Genomic DNA, 23,165 nt, shown 5'->3' on the forward strand with positions numbered 1-23,165 from the left:
TACAGATTCAAGATAATTGGCAAAAGAACCAAAGGGTGGACGAGAATTTTTTTTACCCATAGAGTTGTTGCGGTCTGGAATGTACTGCCTGAAAGAGTGGTGGAAACAGATTCAATAGTAGGTTTCAAAAGGGAATTGGATAGGTACTTGAAAAGGAAACATTTTGCAGGCCTATGGGGTAAGAGCAGGGGAGTGGCACTAGTTGGGGTAAGAGCAGGGGAGTGGGGCTGGTTGGGGTAAGAGCGGGGGAGTGGGAGTGGTTGGGGTAAGAGCGGGGGAGTGGTTGGGGTCAGAGTGGGGGAGTGGGGCTGGTTGGGATCAGAGTGGGGCTGGTTGGGATCAGAGCGGGGGAGTGGGGCTGGTTGGGGTCAGAGCGGGGGAGTGGGGCTGGTTGGGGTCAGAGCGGGGGGTGGTTGGGGTCAGAGTGGGGGAGTGGGGCTGGTTGGGATCAGAGCGGGAGTGGTTGGGGTCAGAGAGTGGGAGTGGGGCTGGTTGGGATCAGAGTGGGGCTGGTTGGGGTCAGAGCGGGGGAGTGGGCTGGTGGGGGTCAGAGCGGGGGTGCGGTTGGGGTCAGAGCGGGGGAGTGGGAGTGGTGGGGGTCAGAGCGGGGGTGCGGTTGGGGTCAGAGCGGGGGAGTGGGAGTGGTGGGGGTCAGAGCGGGGGGAGCGGGAGCGGTGGGGGTCAGAGCGGGGAGCGGGAGCGGTGGGGGTCAGAGCGGGGGGAGCGGGAGCGGTGGGGGTCAGAGCGGGGGGAGCGGGAGTGGTGGGGGTCAGAGCGGGGGGGAGCGGGAGCGGTGGGGGTCAGAGCGGGGGAGTGGGAGTGGTGGGGGTCAGAACGGGGGGGAGTGGGAGTGGTGGGGGTCAGAACGGGGGAGCGGGAGCGGTGGGGGTCAGAGCGGGGGGAGCGGGAGCGGTGGGGGTCAGAGCGGTGGGAGCGGTGGGTCAGAACGGGGGAGCGGGAGCGGTCAGAGCGGGGGGCGGTGGGGGTCAGAGCGGGGGGAGCGGGAGTGGTGGGGGTCAGAGCGGGGGGAGTGGGAGTGGTGGGGGTCAGAACGGGGGAGCGGGAGCGGTGGGGGTCAGAGCGGGGGGAGCGGGAGTGGTGGGGGTCAGAGCGGTGGGGGGGGAGCGGGAGTGGTGGGGGTCAGAGCGGGGGGGGGGAGCGGGAGTGGTGGGGGTCAGAGCGGGGGGAGTGTCGGGGGGGGGGGAGTGGTCGGTTGCTCTTCACAGAGTCGGCACAGGGCCTCCTCCTGGGCCGTAAGATTCCGCGTGTTAATCGGGGACCTGTTCAAACGCAAAAGGATTATCACTGTCATTAAATATCCGCGTGAAACACTGTGCAGATATAATACGGGATTATTCAGTCGACACTAACGTCAGCACAACACCCCGCCCGGTGCGCACAGAGGGCGGCAGTGACGGCTGTGCGCGGTGGAGTCCGGGCTCAGCGCTCCCTGTTAGAGCCGTTGCTAAGAGACGAGCGTGAGGCGCTGAGCGGCCGTTATTACAGGTGCCGCCGCGGAGCATGATGGTCAACGGCGAGAGGCTCGCGCCCCGCCCGGCCCCGCCCTCCCGCCCGCGCCGCCCGGCGACAATGGACGTCCGTGTGTGAGGGAGTGAGAGCGAGCGAGTGTGAGGGAGACAGACAGACACCGGCCCAGAGAGGACCCCCCCCCCCCACCCCTCCCCCCTCCCCCGTCCCTCTCCCTCTCTCTCTTGTTTTGGGGTTATACACATCACTAAATGAGGCCGTTAGATGTGGTGGTTCCGCACCGATCATCACGATGATGATGATGATGATGACGACGGCGACCACCACCACCCCCCGGGCCACCAGCCCCCCGAAGGCGCCGCTGCCTCTCAGCGCCCGGGAGCCGCCGACCTTTGCCGCCTTGTGCTCCAGATCGGGGGCCGAGCCGCGTCGGTACCCTCGCAGCCTGGCCCAGGCCCGAGCTCAGGCTCAAGCTCAAATTCGGACCTTAAACCTGAAGCTGGACTTCAGTCTCCGGCCAGACTCCGGAGCGGATCAGTGCGGGAGAGAGCCGGCGGAGCGCACACACCGGAGGAGGTGCACAGACTGGAACAGCACTCGCCGAGGTAGGGCTCAAAATGGACCCTCCGAAACGGGACTCCCGGTGGCTGGTGCTGCCAGTGCGGAGCTGTTGCTTTTTTTTGGGGGGGGCGGGGGGACGGGACGAAAACGCTGCGGGAGGAGTTCACTCCTATCGCACTCACCTCGGCGGCATTATCGTCATTGTTATTATTGATGTTACCGGAGTTGGCCCACGAAATCCACGGTCTTCACCGCACTTCACGGGATGTTGTCCTGTGAAGCGCTTTGAGACCCCCCCCCCCCCCCCCCCCCCGGCGACGTGATGAGGAGCTATATCAAGTGCATGGATTATTATTATATACCGCCGTTCCTTCCTTATACCCTCTTCTTCTGCCCCCCCCCCCCCCCCGCGACACACACACACACGTTTATTTTACCCTATTCCGTTGAAGACTATTAGAATACTTTAGAATATACAGCACAGAAACAAACCATTCGGCCCAACTGGACTGTGCCGGTGTTTATGCTCCACGTGAGCCTCCTCCTGCCCTTCCTCAACTGAGCCTTCAAGTACAACCTTCTATTCCTTTCTCCCTCATGTACCTATCGAGCTTTCCCTGAAATACATCTATGCTATTTGTCTCAACAACTCCTTGCGGTAGCATTGTCCCACATTCCCACTACTCTCTGTGTGAAGACATTTCTTCTAACTTCCCTATTTGGTTCTATTTGTGACTATTTTATATTGATGGCCCCTGGTTTTGGTCTTCCCCACAAGTGGAAACATCTTCCCCAGGTCTACCCTGTCAAAACCTTTCATCATTTTAAAGACTTCTGTCAGGTCACCTCTTACCCTCTTTTCAAGAGAAAAGAGTCCAAGTATGTTCAGTCTTTCCTGATAGGTATAACCTTTCAGTTCTGGGATCATCTTTGTGAATCTCCTTTGCACCCTCTCCAGTGCCTCTACTTCCCTTCTATAATATGGGGACCAGAGCTGCACATAATATTCTAAGTGTGGTCTAACCAAGGTTCTGTAGAAGTTTACCATAACTTCCTTGCTTTTCATTTCTATTTCTCCAGAAATTAACCCTAATGCTTGGTTTGCCTTTTTTTATGGCCTTATTAACCTGCGTTACTATTACTTTTACGAGTGTGCAGTTTCATCAGTATGCATACTGATGAAACTTAACCAGTGAGGTCAAAAAGTGCTTAAACTCACTCCCTTGTAGATGTTGGGATTGGGGTAAAGTTTTTTCAGGACGGCATGACAGATGTCAGGCTCATTTTATTTCCCCAGGCACTTTTACCATCCCTGCGTTACTTACGCTGCTGTTTTCCCGTTAAGTGTTTTTTTCTACCTTCGTGAGCATGGATTATTTCACTCGTTGGAGACATTACAGCGGAATTGTGCTGTGTGAGATGTGACCCGCACTCACAGGAATCTTCCAGTTGGAGCCACTGGATGTTGATTTTCGCTGGAATCACTCAGCTGACTGATTCCTACCCTTCCTAACAGGGACAGTGGAGCCAGTTCCTGTGCTCCTACTGCAGTTATGGCTAAGATTAGCTAAATAACAGAAGTTGTATCAATTTTGAAAGTATCTTGCCATGTGATAGCTTAGAAGTATCAAATTGCATTTTGTTTAGTCACAGAACACTTGCTTTGATTTGCAAAACTCAATAGGGTAATATCTACTTTTCTAACATTTATGTTTACTGTTGAAACAATTGAATACTAAGGATATATTAAACCATCAAAATGATACAATTTCTCAATCCATTTTATACATCTATTTTTAAGGAAAAAAGAACATGCATTTTTGTTTACCTTTTCATCCAGAATGTGTTAAGAGTGCTTCACAGATCATTGTTGTTTTTGTAGGCAAATGTGTTAGATATTTGCATGAGCAAAGCCCCATAAAGAGCAATAAGGAGAATAACAAATTAATCTGAAGGATACTAGATAAAACACTAAGAGAAACTTGCTTTTCTTTTCAAATAATACCAAGGTTCTTTAAGCCCAACCTAAAATACAGGGAGGTTGTTGGTTTAATGTCTTGTCCTGAAAGATGACACCAACCCCAGTGTTGCACTGGAGTATCAGCCTTAACCATGAACTCAAGCCTGATCATCATAGGATCATAGAATTTTACTGCACAGGGGAGACCATTCGGCCCATCGTGTCTGTGCCGGCTCTTTCAAAAGAGCTATGCAAATCAATCCCATTCCCCTGCTCTCTCCTCCACAAATAATTATCTACTTTTCTTAAAAGTTGTTATCTGCAAAGCCCTCCATGGCCTCGCCCCACCCTACCTCTGCGACCTCCTACCAACCCGCCCGCTCCCTCCGCTCAGCCTGCTCCACATCCCCCGACCCACCCGCCCCACCATTGGCGGGAGAGCCTTCAGCCACTCTGCCCCCAAACTCTGGAATTCCATCCCCCAATTACTCCGCCTCGCCCCCTCCTTCGCCTCCTTCAAGTCCTGCCTCAAGACCCTCCTCTTCGACCATGTCATTGATCACCCACCTTCCCCTCCCCTCCCTTCTACCTCCCTGACCCCAGCTCGGGTCTGAAATGCTGCACACTGTCCAGCGCCTTGGGACGTCCTCCCGACATGAAAGGTGCTACACAAATGTAATCTTGTTGTTGTTGTTATCGAATCGGCTTCCACCACCCTTTCAGGCAATGCATTCCAGATCTGAACAATTGGCTGTGTGAAAACATTTCTCCTCACCCTCCCCTCTGTTTCTTTTAACAACTATTTTAAATGGATGCTCTTGGGTTACCGACCCACCTGTCAGCGGAAATAGTTTCTCCTTGTTCACCCTATCGAATCCCCTCATAACTTTGAAAACTTCTATTTAGATTCCTCTAATCCTTGCTTCTCTAGCCTCTCCTCATAACTGAAGTCCCTCATTCCTTGTAACATCCTGGTAAATCTCACTTGCACCCTCTCCAATGCCTTGACATCAGTCCTAAGTGTGAAGCCCAGAACTGAACACAATATTCTAGCTGAGACCTAACCAGTGTTTTTTGTAAATGTTCATCATAACTTCCTGACCTGCATTCTGTGCCCCTATTTATAAAGCCTAGCATCCTGTATGCTTTTTAACAGCTTTATCTACCTGTCCTGCCACCTTCAAATATTTACCTGTATGAACCCCCCCCCCCCCCCCAGGTCTCTCTGTTCCTTCACCCCCTTTAAGATTGTACCATCTAGTTTATATTGCCTCACCTCATTCTTCCTCCCAAAATATATCACTTCGCATTTCTCCACATTAACTTAATCTGCCACATGTCTGCCCATTTTACCAGTCTTTATGTCCCCTTGCAGTCTGCTACTATCCACCTCACTGTTTACTACTTTTCCTAGCTTAGTATCATCTGCAAACTTGGAAATTGTACTCCCTATCCCCAAGTCCAGGTCATTTATATAGATCAAGAACAGCAGTGGTCCCAATACCAACCCCTGGGGGGGAGCACCATTACACATTTCCCTCCAGTCAGAAAAACAGCCGTTCACCACCACTCTACTTTCTGTCTCCCAGCCAGTTTTGTATCCATGCTGCCACTGTCCCTTTAATACCGTGGGCTTGTATTTTGCTTACAAGTCTCTTATGTGTCATTTTATCAAACGCCTTTTCAAAATCCATATAAACTACATCAACTGCACTACCTTCATCCACCCTCTCCGTTACTTCATTGAAAAACTCTTAGCAGGTTTGTATCTTCTCCTTGAAAGTTTCCCGTTGCTCGTTAGCTGTTTTACCTGCCAATCTTTCCTTCCGGTTCACCTTGGCTATGTCCCTTTTTAACTCACAGAAATTAGCCCTCTTCCAGTTGAGTATCTTCACCTTTGATGTGGGCTTTAACCATTCACATTCTGTTCCAAAAATGAAAGTATAGCTAACTGAGCAAAACTGACACACATGAACAAATATGTGGATACATATTAACAAATCTTTGTTTGTGAGAGTTTAGGACATAGACATATTCAGGACTCAATATTTATCTTCTCTAGAAATATTTAGGACTTTTGGAAGAGGTTTTATCAAGTATATTATTTGGCTTCAATGTACTAATTAGAATCTTGAAACATTCAATAAGATACCTCTGCATTTTTCCTCAGTGTAAACATATGTTCCAGTTTTTGTAGCCTCTTTTTTTTCTTGAATGCTTAATTCTCGGTATGAATTGAGTTTCATTCTGTTGTGTCCACTCTTGTTGCTGGATGTCTCTACAGCAGTATGTTGATGAGAAATGGTGGGATTTTATTTACTATGTATACTGCTGCTGTACTGATTGATGGTTTCAGCAAATTCTCCACCAATAATATATTTCCATTGCCTATTCTCCTTCTCCAGTCCTTTCATTAATCCATATAACTATATACCTATGACTTGTCAGTTCAAGCTCTCTATCAATTTAAATTATTTTGTATTTGGTCTGCTTGCTCCGTTTTGTTTGCATTGTCACTTCGATTGTTTTTCTATTTGTTATTGACAGACAACTTTGTTTTTGTTCCCATTTCCAAACAATTTATAATGAGGGAATGCAAAGAATTGTGTTTATCTTTTGCGCGTCATCAAGCCTAATATGGGAATTGTACAAAAATAGAGATACATCTTGCTATATGTTAATTACTGTTAGGGAAGAATAACTGATATATTGCTTGCTAATCTGGTCAATATTTAATAGTTGATACTTGGCACTGTAGATACACGTTTTCAGACCTGGTAGAACAGCTACAGCCACTCCCTTAAATCCCAAACCCGGGCGCTCAAGAACAGATGGAGTAAAACCGGCATCATAGTTCACCACCAGATGTGTATCGAGCATCTTTGAACCTACAGCCTCTCCCCCTTCTACGCTCAACCATTATTAACATAATGTGTGCTCAGCACGTGTAGAAATCTCATTTAATAATAATAATTAATAATAATCCTTATATTTGGTATGGTGCCTTCCATGTTGGGAGGATAGCCTAAAGAACTTCACAGGGTATACTGTAAAATGAAGTGACTGTGTGTTTTGTGGGTGAATGCGGCAGCCAATTTGCACATAGCAAACAGCCATGAAGTGAATGAACAATTTTATTTGGAGATTGTTGGGCAGGACACTGGGCGAAACTCCCTTTTCTTTTCGAATAGTGCCATGGGATCTTTAATATCCACCTGAACATATCAAAGCAAGGATTATTATCATTATAAATAACATTCACTTAGTTTCTAATTAATTTTACTTTTTTGCAAATGTTTTAAGTGAATGATTTGATGTGAATATGCAATATTGATTCAAATTGTTGTTATCCTAATCAGCATGCAATTGTTTTACTAAAGTTTTCCTTCTCACTTTTTGATGCTTTCCAAAATTTGTGCTGTACATTTTGGGGCTCATGTAAAATAACTGACCCTCTGTAAGTACGCATGGCAAGCTGACTCAGTGGTAGCTCTCTCACCTTTGAGTCAGAAGGTTATGGGTTCAATCTCAATGTTGGGACTTTGAAACACATAGTCTAAACTATGGAGTCCTGTAGCTCAGTGGTTAGAGAACTCGCCTCTCAAGCGAGAGACCTGGGTTCGATTCCCGGCAGGGTGAAACCTTGGGTAAGTTTCCTCAATCCACATGCCTAATAGTGATCTCTCAAGAAAAAACAACCCAATAATAAATTGGTTACTTCAATCCACGACAATTTGTGGGACACTGCTGGGCCCAATTTGACTGCTGCATTTCGCCCACAAAACGTGCAGTCAATTCACTTTACAGTATATTCTGTGAAGCGCTTTGAGACTTCTGGAAGACATGAAAAGCACTATATCAAATGCAAGGATTATTATTATTATTAAACTGACACTCCAATTCATTACTGGGGTGCACATCGGATGAAGGTGCATCCTTTGGATGAGGCATTAAACCATCTGCCTGTTTAGGTGGACATTAAAGATCCCATGACATTATTCGAAAAAGAAGGGAGTTTCCCCTGTCTCCTGGCCAACAAATCCCCCAAATAAAATTGGTCACAAACATGGCTATTTGTGGGACATTGTTATGCGCAACTGGCTGCCACAAAATATACAGTCAAACCACTTCACAGCTTATACATGAAGCACTTTGAGATGTCTCGACAATGTGATAGGCACTATATCAAATGCAAGGATGATTAATTTTGCACCCTGAAAGCAATAAATGGTACACCATGTGACTACTCTGCTGTTGGGATCAGTTGATATTGATGGGCATACTGGAATATTATGACAACAGTGCTCAGTAGAGATGGGAAATAAAATTATTTACAGCCAATGGGGGAAAACTAGGAGCAACAGACTAAATGTTGGATGCCAGCCCCCTATGTAACTAACTTTAAAACCATGACAGCAAAAACAGATTGGAAATGTGGGCGATTTTTTGTTTTTTGTAAAAGGTTGATCAGCAAGTGGAACAAGCTGTAAGCACAATGAACTATACAAGGTTTCAAAAAAGGAATTTCTAGAAATTAAAATATTTCAGGGTGATTAGATGAAGTCATACATGTGTCATTAATTTTTTTTGGCGAGTATGTCAGATAGATGGATCAATGTCTACTCCTGCCTGAAACCGTTAGTATGTTACTATTATGAATTCATGTTATTGTATTGATCACCTGTGTGATCTGGAGAATATGTTACATGCTTCTTGATCCAAGGATGAACCAATGCACTGCTCTGCATTATGGTAGGACACAGGTTCTTGATTTTGGCCTTTTGTGCATCCCCACAGGGAGAGAGAATTTGTAGCACAAGTCTCCCCAGGCCTTACTCGTAGAGTTTCTGCAGGTGGGTACAATCTGGCAATGGTAGATTTTCTGTAAGCCTTCATTTAGCGGGTGTAATGGCGGGAGTGGGGAGGTCAGGAATCCCACATGCGTGATAACATTGAGTCTAGAACTACATCTCCCTACTGCTCTCAATACTCCAATCTTTCGCTTTTCATTGTAGTTCCTCACTTTCAGATCATTATGTACAATGGAAATTGAAGAGCGACCCTTGTTTCCATGCATGCATGCAGACAACTTTGACAAATGTTTTAATTCTTTATGCTCAGATTATGTCAGAACTAAATACTTGCTTCCTCACTATTGGAAAAAGGATTCAGAGATGAGATGCCTCATCCTTATTCCTGAAAGGAATCTTGTAACATCTGAGAATTGAGATTATTTTAAATGTTTTAGAGGCAACAAATCATGGAATACAAGTTTTAAGGTGACTGTGACAAATAGGCAAAATTGCTGGTGGTAAGGGGAGAGAGGAGAACAATTACTGGAAATGATGGGATTTGTTAAAATAAAAGCCCAGATCTTTTAGATAGTGTCATGCCTTTACAGGATACTTTCACAAATTATCCTTGTCTGTGTTGCTTCTTTGAAATTAGATTTTCTTAAAACCAGTTTTAGCTGTTAGGACTTTGGGTAGAAACAAAAATATTTCTATGAAAAAAATTTACATCTGAATAAAAGTGGGTTATTGATCATGACATCAAGATGTTGCTGTGTAAAAATAATCAGCATAGATTTTATTACTTAGCCTGTAATATTTTTTCATTGAAAAAAACATAATATTTAGCATTTCATAAATCTATAAAAGCATACCATTATAAAAGTTGATCCAACACTGGTATTTTCCCTCAGAGCTTAGAATATTATGTTTGCAAATTTTTCTCCTCTCCTAAAAATATTTAAACACTTTTTACTTTCACTGATGTAGTTCCATTGGTGCTGTTTTGGCACCTCACCCAAGTGAATATGTTAGCTCTAAACAGTGAGTTTGCCAGGTTATGTGGTCTCTGGGTATCACAGATAAGCCTATACTGACCCAATATACACAAACTTTGAAACTAGGGGGTTCTGGATAAACTTACCTGAAGTTTTCCCCTTCCTGAAACAACAGCAGCAAATTATTTAATTAATTAAAATGCCTTTCACGTCGGGAGGATGTCCCAAGGCGCTGGACATTCAGGGACCTGACCAGAGGGTTGGGATCGGGGTGGTGGAGAGAAGGGAGGGTAAGTGTAGGAGGATGGCTAAGTGCATGGTTAAAGAGGAGAGTCTTGTGACGTACTTTGAAGGAGGCGAGGGAGGGAGCAAGACAAAGGGACTGGGGGATGGAGTTTCAAAGGGCGGGGGCAGAGAAGCTGAAGATCCAGCCGCCGATGGTGGGGCGGGCTGGGCTGTGCTGGGGAAAATATACATATTGTTTATATAGTTCAGGGATTCTTGAAGTTATTTCAATTTGGCCAGCTAAACCTAAATTGAAACACAATTTCAGCCAAACTCCACAATTTTGCTCACAAATGTATTGGGTCTATTAACTCCCTTTACAGTTATAAAAGGATTCACTGCTTCAGGTTCAATACCTCTTTCCCTGTCTCCCAAAACATGGAACAAATGCTGAGCGAGCTCCATAGAGTAGACTTAACATTCTGCAATCTCCCAAAATAAATGTTTAGACTTTTGCTTAGCTTGTCTGTTAGTTTACTATGCTTCTTACTGACATGATAAAGTCAACCTATAGTTGGTGGGGTGGAATTCCCTGAAACTTATCTTTAGTATAAAATGTACAGTATTTATTAAAGACACTAAAGTACACCGAAGGAATACTTCAGGTTTGCTATCCAATCAGTCATTAAATTAATAGAATATACATCAAAGTTCAATGAATTTCTTTCGCTTTCTAATTAAAATTATTAATATAATTTGGGTTAACTATGCTTTTCCTCCTTTCTCAATGTATCTGTCATGAAATTTAATCCACTGCCAACTCTCAAAGCACAGTGCCTTTCACCATAAACACTGACTGCATGGTGGGATATTCCTTAAATAGTGTATGGGGTTTTTGGTCAGCAGAAACCACTGTTATGCTTAAGAGTATCCAAACCAGACTGAGAGTTCCAAATATATATGCTGCCTACGCATGAGCCCTAGTGGATAGCGGGTAACAGGAATTCCCTGTGAGCTTCCTGGTGACCAGCACATTGCTACTTTCTTCTGCCCTCAGCTCGGACACATATTCCTTTCCATTGAGCGACGATTCTACCAGTCATAGATGAGGAGCTTGATCAGCAACTGCTTACCTCTCTACATACCAACCGAGGACACCAAGCCCTGGTTATATGTGTTCACAAACCTGGACTCCAGCGAACCCCTACCAGCAGTTATTGTCCCAAGCCTCAGAGTTTCCTCAGCAGCTATTCAACAGCTATCTGCCTTCAGTGCAATGGGAGGGCCTATACAGACTTATTATTCTGGGTTAAGAAAAGAGTGACCCCAGCTTGATGCATCCATGAGGGAGAAGGGAATAAAGAATAGGAGGGGTAGACTCTTGTGCATAAACATTGGCTAAAAGCATAAACTAGTTGGACTGAATGGCCTGTTTCTGTGCTGTATAATTCTGTATAATTTTATGGAGAGGGAACTTTTATCTTACTTGATCACTAGTGATATGCCCTGTATGGGGAATGAAATGAGAAAATTTCAAATGTCACAATTTTAGTGTATATACAATATGAGTGAAAGCAATGAGGCCAATTCTTGAAAATGTGCATTGGGAAAGAGGTAACACAGTACTAATGCCAATATATATTTAGATTTAAAACTGGAAGTTACAAGAAATCCATTGGAATTCCTAAAATTTTGAGTAACACACGTGGACTGTTCCTTTTAGTTTGATCAATAATTTTAACACATCTAATAATGTCCACATTTTATTTTTATAAGTATGAGGGATTCGTGTTTTAGACATGTGTACGGACACCTGATGTGATTGTTTTTTAACTTTATATTTTATTTTTTCCCCCACTGTTTAGGTCTTCCACCGCTGTCTCCGGCCACCCCACTTCCTCCCTCACTTGGTGGGAGGGTGAGATTCTCTGGGTCAAAGGCTGTTTCACGGCTGCCATCAATGCTGCTCTGTGATTGGCCGATAGGCGAACTTCCACAGGGTGAGACTGTCCTGTCAGTTTTCCTCCATATTTCACTCTTTTTTTCCTACCTCCTGACAAGGATGACACGGAGCTCACCGAACATTTAGTTCTGCCCATTTTATGGCCTTCACCAATACTAATTTCTAGTCAACTGGTGGGAGTGATGAAATAAAATTGGAATTTAAATCACAAGTGACTTATTTATTTTGATTATGCTCTTCTATTAGCTTAACGACTTATAAGCCTGGGACGCCTGGATCTAATTATTAGTCAATGCTAGGATTTGAACCTCAATCTCCTTATTGTGTAATGCAACTTGAGTCAATACACCTAATTTGTTTCTGTGAAAACAAATGCTAGTTGTAGTCCTAAGAATGTGTCAAGCGTTGCTGTAAAGGGGAACCTACTGCAAGAGGACTGGAAATGTTCCATTTTGAACATCTGCATCACCTGCTGACCAGCTTGGTGTAACGAGAATCTTCAATGCCCTTTGTGCTCCAGGATGCCTTTTCTCTCCACTTTTGGATATGCCTGATAATGATTGCTACATATTTGTCAAAATATACCGTATTTTCTCTTAGTACTTAGGTCCTGCTCAATTTGTATTTTTTTGTACTCTCACTTTTAGTGACATTTTCTTCATATGAAAGTCACAGTTATTATTTGCTTTAAGTTTATCAAGTAAAACTGGACTTTTGCATGTGTAAAGAGATAAAGCTGTTCCGTTAATATAATAGAAGTTTTGTTACAATCCATCAGTGGTAAAATGGATGTTTGTGCATTCCTTCTATTTATTAGCACAGAAATGGAAATAAGTGGAATGCGGAACTCATAATTTAAGAAAAAGCTTGATAATATAATGGGAGAACAATAGGTGGGTATTCTGGAAAAATGGGATCAAATGGACCAAAGGGCCTTCTTCATTTGCACCTTGTTTGTGGTCTTGTGAAGATGCTTCCCTGAATTAAGGATTTTTAGAAACTAAAGAAATTCAACTGGCATATTTATATGAGTAGATTGTCTCCAATCTCAAATCATTATTTTCCAGTGTACCCAGTCCCAAAATGATCAGTGGGATTGCACAGTATGGCAATAATTGGTTCTTGGGTGATCAAATGGCACGTTACTGCCAACTTTGATCTACACACCTACATTTTAATGATTTTCTTTGCTTGATAGGAATAAATTAACTAAAACACACAGTCTCCTGTTGAAGGCTTCTTTCTTTTGCTCTCCGAATCGTGTGAACTTTAAAAAACACAAAGTGAACCCTTTGTTCACACCAGTACTATAGAATATATTTGAGTAGAACACTATTCAGCCGAATGGTGGTAATTGTACTAACTATGAAACTATCAGGAAAAAAATTAGAGCATGTTATACCTTTTTTTATATAGAGTCACAAGTGACAGAGATGAAGTTGGCAGACTCTTCATGTTTTGTAAGAGGGTAAGTATTACAATGGAAACATTTCAAAGTACCTTTTTAACTGAACAACGCATTCAACATCTAAGTGTGATGTTTATTAGGGACATGGTGACAATCTACTTAACTATGTGGGGGAGAAGGTTTGCAACAATCTATAAATGGTAAAATGGATGCTTGTGCATTTCTTCTATTTAGTACCACAACATTGAAAGAAGTGAATTCATCAGATTTGCCGTGTAGTGCCAAATATTATAAATAGATCTGTGCTGTCAATGTATACAAGCTTTTTTCAAGCCCTTTTATTTCACACAAACCTCCAGTTTTCAAGTTATTTTTATGCAACTTATATTAATAATTTATATACAACTGATAACTCCTTCCTCTCCCTTCACAAATCGGGTTTCCGTGCCGCCCACAGCACAGAAACAGTTTGGTCAAAATGACAAATTACATTTTGTCCATCTGTGACCAAAACTTCCTCTGCCTCCTCGTCCTCCTTGACCTCTCTGTTGCCTTCGATACCGCTAACCACTTTATCCTCCTCCATCTCCTCTCTCACCTCAACCTTCATGGTTCTGTCCGTGAATGATCAGATCCTATCTCTCACATGCTCTCCACTTCATCTCCACAGACAACTCCTTCTCTAGCCCCCGCACCGTCTCATGCGGAGTTCCTCAGTCCATCATCTGCAGACATGGGGTCAATTTCCAAACGAATGCGGATGACACACGATTCTACCTCTCTGCCTCCATCCTTGACTACAGGACCACTGATGTTCTGACAGAATGTCTGTCAGACATCAAGTCCTGGATGAGAGCCAACTTTCTACAGATGAACGTCAACAAGAACGAGGTTCTCTTGATTGGCTCCAGTCAGGACATCCACACCTCAGGCATTGATAGCATCACCATCCAAAGGATGCACACTCCACTTTACTAAGCCAGTCCAGATCCTTGACGTCTTGTTCGAGCCTCAACTATCCTTTCTACTCCATATCCGTGCCATGTCCCGCCTCTGCCTTCCATACCTCCGCAACATCGCCCGGCTCCGCCACTGTCTCACATTGCAGGCTGCCAAAACCCTCATACCTGCATTTCATAACATCCTAAGCAAATTCACTGCTTGTCAGCCTCCCCAACTCCTCCCACCATAGGTTGCAAATCATCCAGAACTCTGCAGCCTGTATCCTCTCCCGCACCAGGCTCCCCCATCCTCGCCCGAATCCACTGGCTTCCCATCACACAGAGGACACAGTTCAAGATCACCTTCAAAGCCCTTGCTCCCCCCTACCTCTGCAACCTCCTAACCCCCTACCAATCTGTCTGCCCCCTCCCATCAGCGGGCTCCAGCCATTGGTGGCCGGGCCTTCTGCCACTCTGCCCCTACCCTCTGGAACTCCATCCCACAGTCCCTTCTCCTCGCCCCCTCCCTTGCCTCCTTCAAGACCCATCTCAAGACCCTCCTCTTCAACCGTGCCTTCAAACACCCGCCTTTCATTGGTCACTCTTGACCACTGGAATTTTGATGTTTTCATACTTTCCTTCTATCTTGAGGAAGATACTACATTGGTAGTGCAATGTGGAGGATTTTGAGAAGGGAAAAAATAGTAAAGATTACCCATAATTAAGTTATTCATTCATCAAATATGAAAACTTCCTCCAAACACAAAGTGCCATCCCCTCCTATGCCAGGTAATTAACATTTGTGTTAATAAAACAGGTGTTTGCTTCATTTTCCAGTTTGAAAGAAGAGCAAGAATGGAGAAGGCAAAGCTCTAAGGATGAATGTATTTATCGAACGTTATCTGAAGATCTCTCAGATGCTCGGTTTCCATTTGACTGGAACAGAAAAAATGGTGTGATACTTGGTGGAGATAAGGGTAAAATCAAAGTTAACATTTAAACCAATTATATTCTGTTTGCAATACATCTTTCCAGTTTTTTAAAATCTAGGTTTGTTTGCTAATCCTTGTAAAGTTCTATATAGAATTCCCCCAAAAGATAAGTAATTTGGTCACTCAATCCACGACTGCTTGTGGGATACCACTGTGCGCAATAGCTGCTGCATTTTGCCCACAAAACACACAGTCACTACACTTTACAGTATATTCTGTGAAGCGTTTTGAGACGTCTTGAAGACGCGATAAGGCGCTATATCAAACGCAAGGATTTATAATGTTAGGTGTTGCTAAATTTGACCAATTTGTGCACTTTAGCTGAGAGACTTATTTTGAAGTATCTGTTCACATTTTCTCTCCTGAGCTCCAGTTTGTGTGACGTTATAGATTTTCTACCATGTTAAACATTAAATATTACGATGCAGCCCTATTATAAATTCCTTCTATGTAGTACAAATTGGTTATAATGTATTTGCACTGTGTATCCCTCCACACCGCTTGCATGCCAGCCCACATACCTATGAACCAATCTTATTATAATAATCTTTACATTAGATATAATGCATAATCAAGTTATTGAGATATCTCGTAGTACTACACAAAATTTTACTATTAAGTCCGGTGACTATGTATTGTAGGCAAAGGCAGCAGCTAATTTGTTCATAGCATTGTCTCAAAAATAGCGTGACCTCTTGTCGAGATGTCTTGGATTACTGTCTCAAAGTTAACTCAGTTTGGTCACAAATCCTCTTATTTTACTAACTAATTCTAAAGTGGGATTTTCATCTTTTGTCACACAATTTCCCTAATCTTTCATGTTGCTAATCTGTTTGCTTTCCAATCTGCAACATTGGATTCGGGCAGTAGAGGGTAGTATAGCATCAACCTGATTCATTTCCCGAATTTGAAAGATGTCATTTGAAAGTTCAACTTGTTATTTTTGATCATTTGAACAAAGTATTTTACACATTATATGTATAGCGAAAAGGGCGGCCGTAGTTGACCAAGCAATGCGAAACTTGCCAGACAGTGTTTTCATTGGCAAGCTGTGCGTTTCTTGGTGGTTAAATTCCAGCAGCACCCCAACAGCCAAACCTAGGTTGTATTATTTTTAGAGAAAGAGTGTGCAATCCATTGCAAACAGAATTTGTATACATATATGGAAATCTCAAGTTTGGTTTGGATACTCAAATATGGTGCTGGGTTTCTGCTTTTCAGACAACTGATGATTAAAAACATTCTGTCTGAATATAACTCTTGTGGTATTCTTGCTATTTAACAGTACATAAATTTGGATGCAAGGACAAAAAACAAGTTGTATATTTATGTCAGTGAAGTTCACTTGTTTCATTATTGTGCTACTAAATAGCTGACCAAATAAGCCTGGTCTGGTTTCTGCTCTCTGGTCTCTTGTTTGTCCCTCATTCCCTGTCTCGCCATCACTAGTCAAAGCGGCTCTCTGGAACTTTCTCCTAAAAAGCCTTCATCTTACGCCTGCTCTTCCTGCTTTAAAAAAACTCTTTTTAAAAAAACGTTTCTAGTTAATCTATCTCTGGCCTCCAGTTAACACCTTTAAATTCTTCTTCCTCTCTTCCCTGCTTGATGCTCCCAATCATCTCTGTGAAGTGCTTCAAGATGTTCATCCTACATGAAAGGTGCTATGTAAGTGCAAGTTGTTGGTGCAATCTCACCTTCTTCCGTTGAAGTTACTTGGGGCAAGTGGCTTAGCCCATTTGATCTCATTCTTCCAGAATACCTATCCTATTGTTTTCCCATTACAGCATCAGGCTGTTTGTCAAAAGAGTCAAGCACCCTGACCAGTGATTAATTATCCTCTGTGTAAAGGAAAATGCTTCCTTGAGTCTGTCCTGAATTGTCCTGCAAAAATGCTGAACCTGCTTTGAAAGTATTGTTCTCAGTCAGTGCCATTTTATGCACCACTGGAAGAGAGTGAGATTTATGGTATGCCACGGTCCAATTATTTACTTCAATAAATTTATAACTTTTTTTTACAAAATTGCTCCATTTTAAACGGTACTGTTTAGTTTAACTGGACACATTCTTTTAACAATTTTGAACAGTTTCCCCAACCTTTATAAAAAGTTACACTGGAGAATTTCTATGAACGATGCTCAACCTATTTATAATTTATCTCTAAAAATGTGTTAAATATTTATTTGTGCACTTAATTTTATATACAGTGCCAGACTTCAAAATACAGTTTCTCATAGCAAGAGATGGTGATATTGAGCAACATAACACATAAACTACCTCACAGAAATGAGCTACAAAAATAACCAGTTTGCCAAAAATCAATAAATAATTTGGAAAGTGAAATTGTTTCTCTTGATCAGCAACATGAAAACAAATAATTTCCACCTTTATTCACACCAGTCATCATGCACTTCCTGCTTTTGTGGTTGCTTATACATTGGGATTTTATCGCTCGGGAACAAATACAGTAGTTTATGCTGCCATAGCTCGAATAAAGCTAACGTGAATTTGAGGTACTCAAAGACTTGCTTTTGGCTCAACTTTACCATGTGTATATATTTTTATAATGCAGATTCATGTGGATTGTCAGCTGTATTATAAACTTCGCTTCTTGCAGTGATTTGTGTACGTTAGTGAAGTTTAAAAATTATCCTGTGGCTCTTTGTGTTTGTGTGTATGTAAAAACGACTGCTGAGTGTTTATTTTTCTCAGATTGGTGGATTTATTTTGTTGACCAAACAACATCTAGAAATTACAGTGTATATACTTACCAATTTAATGTACCAAGACCTTTTCTTTTGTTTGCAGTTTTTGCCTCTGAGCTGAAACGATGCGATGAAAAAGGTAGAATACCAGTAAGGACGCAACCACGTGGAATTTATGGGTTTAAAGCTAAAAATATTCATCGATTATTTAGCAAAGAATCCACATATGCTACATCGGAAACATTGACTTTGAGGTAAGGGAAGGTTTCTATTTTAAAAGCAATTTTCTTTTCTTACCATCAACCTATTTTTTCGAGTGTATGTTAGGTGTTCCTTTCCTTTCCACACACTATTTTATAATGAAGACAGTATTTTGTACTGAAGAGTTCAGGTTGTGGGTTCAAGCCCCAAGTCAAAACTCATAAGCTAAACTGGCACCAGCCATGCTGGGGTAAGCTGTATTTTGAGGTGCCATTGTTGGGTGAGATGTTAAACTGAGGCGTTGTCGACCTATTCAGGTGGACACAAAGGTTCTATGACACTATCTGAAAGCAGGCAGTTTCTCCCAGTGTTCTCGCCAACAGTCCCCCAAATGGTTGGACTAATGAAATCAGAGGCATGCCAGCGAGAAATAAAGTTGGCTTTAGTCTTGTTGATATTCTGCAGCAGAAAGTTATGTACAGAAGAGGAGCAGACTTTGAATCAAGTGGGTTGGTGGAGCAGTAATGTTTGGTATCATGAGCTAACTAATGAGAGAGAATCATGTGAATATGAATGATTTTGCCAAAGATAGCACGTAAAAGAAGAGTGGACAAAGTAGAGAGCCCTGAGGTAAATGTGGAAAATTACATTTACATTGGTGGTCCTTTGATACTGGCATGACATTTCAGAAGTTTGTGTACATTTTACCTCAGCAAGGCTCCTGCTTCATTAGTGGGGCCCATGATTTGAGAACCACTGGCATACATGAATGTTAATTTATTTTTCTTTACCTAGTGGGGTACAAGTTTAAAAATAAAATTATCACTACTTTGATATTACAGACCTGGGATTGGAGAAGGCTTGACCTGTATGGCAGCAAGTTTATTTCCTTCTACCTCAGCTCATAACGATAGAGAACCATTCCACATTCATGGAGAAAAGTTGTGGTATGATTTATTGTAGTATAGTACCTTAGATGGCTTTTAAAGAGAAAAAATAACATTTCTGCTAGAAATAAATTCTGCTAGAAGACTTGGGGTTGCTCATGTAAGGCCCTGCCTTGTTGGGGGGTAAACATTTAAAGGTCCATTAATAAGAGATCAAATTTAACACTTTGAAAGGAATGGATTAACCAAGCTCAGCTTGATAATAATTTAATGCATTTATAAAAGGCAGCTGTGTTCTGGTGATTTAATAGACTTTTGGAGGAAATAACAGAATGTGTATTCCTCAATTGGAGCAAGCTTAGAGGAAGAATAATCCACAGAACCATTACCAAGTGGGATTCCACTGGCAAGGCGTATTTTCTTTTCATTGGATGGGAAGTGTCTACAATGAATCTACTTTTACTGTCTTAAACCACAGGCCGCTGGGATCCTCATACACGCATTCATAACATCCAAGCTTGACTATGCAAACTCCCTGCTTGTCGGCCTCTCCAACTCCTCCCTCCATAGGCTGTGGATCATCCAAAACTCTGCAACCCGCGTCCTCTCCTGCACCAGGCTCCGTGATCCTATCAACCCCATCCTCGCCCGACTCTACTGGCTTCCCATCACATAGAGGATACAGTTCAAGATCCTGGTCCTCACCTTCAAAGCCCACCATGGCCTTGCTCCCCCCTACCTCTGCGACTTCCTAACCCCTACCGTCGTGCGTGCTCCCTCCACTCAGCAGGCTCCAGCTTGCTTCACGTCCCCCAACTCGCCCGCCCCACCATTGGCAGTGGTCCTTCAGCCACTCAACTCCATTCCTCAGGCCCTCCGCCCCGGCCCTCTCTTACCTCCTTCAAGACCTTCCTCTTCGACCATGGCTTTGATCACACTGTTTCCTCCCTGCCCTCCACTCTCCCCAATCCTGACCCCCAGCTCGGGACTGAAACACTGATTGTCCAGCGCCTTGGGATGTCCTCCCAATGTGAAAGGCGCTATACAAATGTAATTATGCATTTGTTGTTTTAAAGTCCACTGGTTACATTTAAAATTGTTTCAAGAATTAATTAAATGATAGAATTCATAGAAGTTACTCAGCAGCTTTTCATTTAACTTGAGAGAACGTGCATAAACTTTCTCATTACTGCTCGTTGAAAAGTTTATATAATTGATGGTAATCATTAATTTCAAGACACTACTGTTTTAGCTGATTTAATTTTTCTCTTTAGCTGTGCATAATTTCAATGTTTATTTTCCTCACTTAGCCCGAAGATGCATAATGGATTCTACACCATACTATCACCTCATCACAAACGTAAGCCAAACATCAAATGATGTATTGATATAATGCATGATGTGGTGATATTTCAATTTAAGACCTCCATTAATTGTATTTAATACCTTCTATCATTTTTTAACTTGCAGCTAAAAAATTCACCCAAACCTTAAAACCAATCAGACCACATCTCTCCCCCCACCCCAAAAAGGAGCAACTTCTTCCAATGCTCCCTCCCCCTTAATTCTTTGAATGGCAACAACAACAAATTGCATTTATATAGCACATTTCACATTGGAAGGACATCCCAAGGCGTTGGAGAGCTGTAGGTCAGCCTGAGTTTATACCATATTGAGATTAAGTTTTCACTATTTATCCTGTCAAAACCTTTCAGTATTTTCAAGATATCTTTAGGTTTTCCCTCTTAACCTTTGCTGTTTCATTCTAAAAACTTTTCTCCTAACTTGATCACAAATATTTGCCTTATCAACCTTGGGATAGTTAAATTATCCCATTATTACAGCCTTATTATTGTCAGTTGCCTGCTAATCCCATCCTTTCTTTCTCAAGATTTCAGTCATTCAGAATATATGCAGATCTTTTATTTATTAACTGAAACCAGACTCCCATTTGAACACTACCTTCCAAATATTTTTCCATTCCTGCCTTAATTACACTGCTAAGTGTCAGTGCAGCTAAATTATACAAGTCTTCTCAGAATTTGTGCTCAATGAACTGATTAATTTATACTCGTTTTTGTTTATGCAGCATTTGCCTACCACGACTCCATCAATGGGGCACCATATGCATTCATACATAGACTGAGGGAAATATCTGGCTTAGAAGCAGATACTATACGTCAAGAAAAGTTACAAAAACTGAAGAAAAGACCAGAAAACTGAAGATATTTAAATTGTCGAACTATCTGTTAAATGTTTTGACGTTTGAAAAAAATTGTTGAACGTGTATCGTATGTGGGATTGGTTCAACCCAAAAAATATAACTACGTTTGCCAAACTAAGCTGTTTGGTCAGGATTTCATATTACCCTGCACCTTACAAAAATATTAAATGTATATTGATGTATACAGAAGTGCAATAAAGTGTCAAAAGTCTTCATTGGAATGCATTTAAGAACTGAAAATTACACTCTGGTTTCTCAATGTTGATATTGCTTCTGTGCCAGTAAACTTTAAATTGGAAAATTCTGCAGTTCCCCAAATCCTCAGAATATTCGAGTTTAAAAGGAAGATAGGAAATTATAGAGGAACAGTAGGAGGGATGCAACAATCCTATCTATGTTCATAGTATCTGAAAGGCTAAATTTATGCAATTTATTAGATAATAAATTGGGAAGACAGATTAGAGAACTGGGAAATTACAAAAGATGTTTTGTTACCTTTCACAGATTAACACTGTGGTCAAATTCCAGATCCATTCATTTTGCCTGGCCTCAGAAATCTTTCACACAAGTAAATGTCAGTATATTTTATGAAGAAACCAAATTAAATGACTTGGTACCTGGGCCTGGTGGGTACACACAAAAACCTCAGATGTCAGAGAGGAAATAGGACAGTATTTACCTAATATTTTAGTTACTACATAAACTCTGAAGGGGTGCTGGAGGATAGAATATATCATGACAATCAAAATAATAGAATATTTTAGAGCAGTTAGCTCAAAATTCAGTGGGAAAATGTTTCAGAGCAGGATATAGGATGTTATTAGGGCTCATCCTCAGGATGTGAGCCTGTTATTGCTGATATGCAGAAACAAGTACAAATTGTTGGCAGGTCTCCATTAATGGAGGAATTGTCTGATAGTTTCCCTCCAGGCATTTCATCCTTCCAAAACTAAATTCATCTGTTGAACTGGAGAAAGGCAAGTATGGCTTAGTAATCTTTTTGAAAACCATTACGGAGAAACTTGCAGCATTATTCAGTTGGGAAGGTACATCAAAAACAGTTAAGGCCAGGCAAAACAATGCATAGCAGTATGGGAAGAGAATAGTGCAAATAAGTTTTGCTGACAAAAAACATGGAGGTAATTTAATTTTGTTTTAAAATTGATTTACAGCATAACTAATTGGTATCTAAATCTCTGAAGCAGTCTTAGTGATTGCACTAATATCAGTTCAATACATACATGCATTTAAAAGCAGATCAAATATTGTAACAATGCCTTCCCTTTACTGTAACAATGATCTATAGATAAAACCATTGGGAATCTGAACGCTCAGGCTTGAAAATTTGCAAGATTTAATGCAGATATGTCGGAAATGCCACAATACAACAGTTGCTGAACAGCCCAAAAGTTATCTGTCAACCTAACTGGTTCCACACATCTCTGCTGATATTTTTTCTAATTTGGGGAACACTTGGAAAAAATAGTTATAGATAGGTTCGCTGTTTTATATTGTCTGGAAAATGATTAGTGAAATAATTCAAGCTCTGTTTTGCCAAGCTTACCTATGTATGTACCTCAGCAGCCACCGCAAGCAGAAGACAGGTGCAGAAATGTGTCAATAATCAGATATTCCATTGAACTCTGGAATTGGGCACTATTATTTTCAAATGGCCATATTTACAGTGCTGACATTCCTATTATTTTTGCTCCAAACTGCATATCTTTGGTTTGCTTTTGTACAACAGATCCTTTGTTTTAGGCACAATTAAGAATGACACACTGCAAGATATAGTACAATAAAAATCAATTGATTCACTTATGTA

General features: G+C 42.1%; 1 protein-coding gene across 2 annotated transcripts; it reads left to right on the plus strand.

Annotated features, from left to right (window-relative positions):
- The first annotated feature begins 1,709 nt into the window (after nucleotides 1–1,709).
- LOC103174568 lies at nucleotides 1,710–23,157 on the plus strand. Of its 2 annotated transcripts, XM_042332307.1 has the most exons (8): nucleotides 1,710–2,093; nucleotides 11,888–12,022; nucleotides 13,402–13,453; nucleotides 15,172–15,311; nucleotides 18,132–18,282; nucleotides 19,072–19,176; nucleotides 20,427–20,476; nucleotides 21,206–23,157. In XM_042332307.1, exons 1-8 carry the CDS (start codon nucleotides 1,781–1,783, stop codon nucleotides 21,337–21,339), a joined length of 1,080 nt encoding a protein of 359 aa, XP_042188241.1. In that variant the 5' UTR covers nucleotides 1,710–1,780; the 3' UTR covers nucleotides 21,340–23,157. The 2 variants fall into 2 exon arrangements, with proteins under 2 accessions (XP_042188241.1, XP_042188242.1); XM_042332308.1 differs by lacking the exon at nucleotides 19,072–19,176.
- The last annotated feature ends 8 nt before the right edge of the window (nucleotides 23,158–23,165 follow it).

This window comes from Callorhinchus milii, unplaced genomic scaffold (assembly GCF_018977255.1).
Source record: "Callorhinchus milii isolate IMCB2004 unplaced genomic scaffold, IMCB_Cmil_1.0 Scaffold2, whole genome shotgun sequence".
Classification (NCBI taxonomy): domain Eukaryota; kingdom Metazoa; phylum Chordata; class Chondrichthyes; order Chimaeriformes; family Callorhinchidae; genus Callorhinchus; species Callorhinchus milii.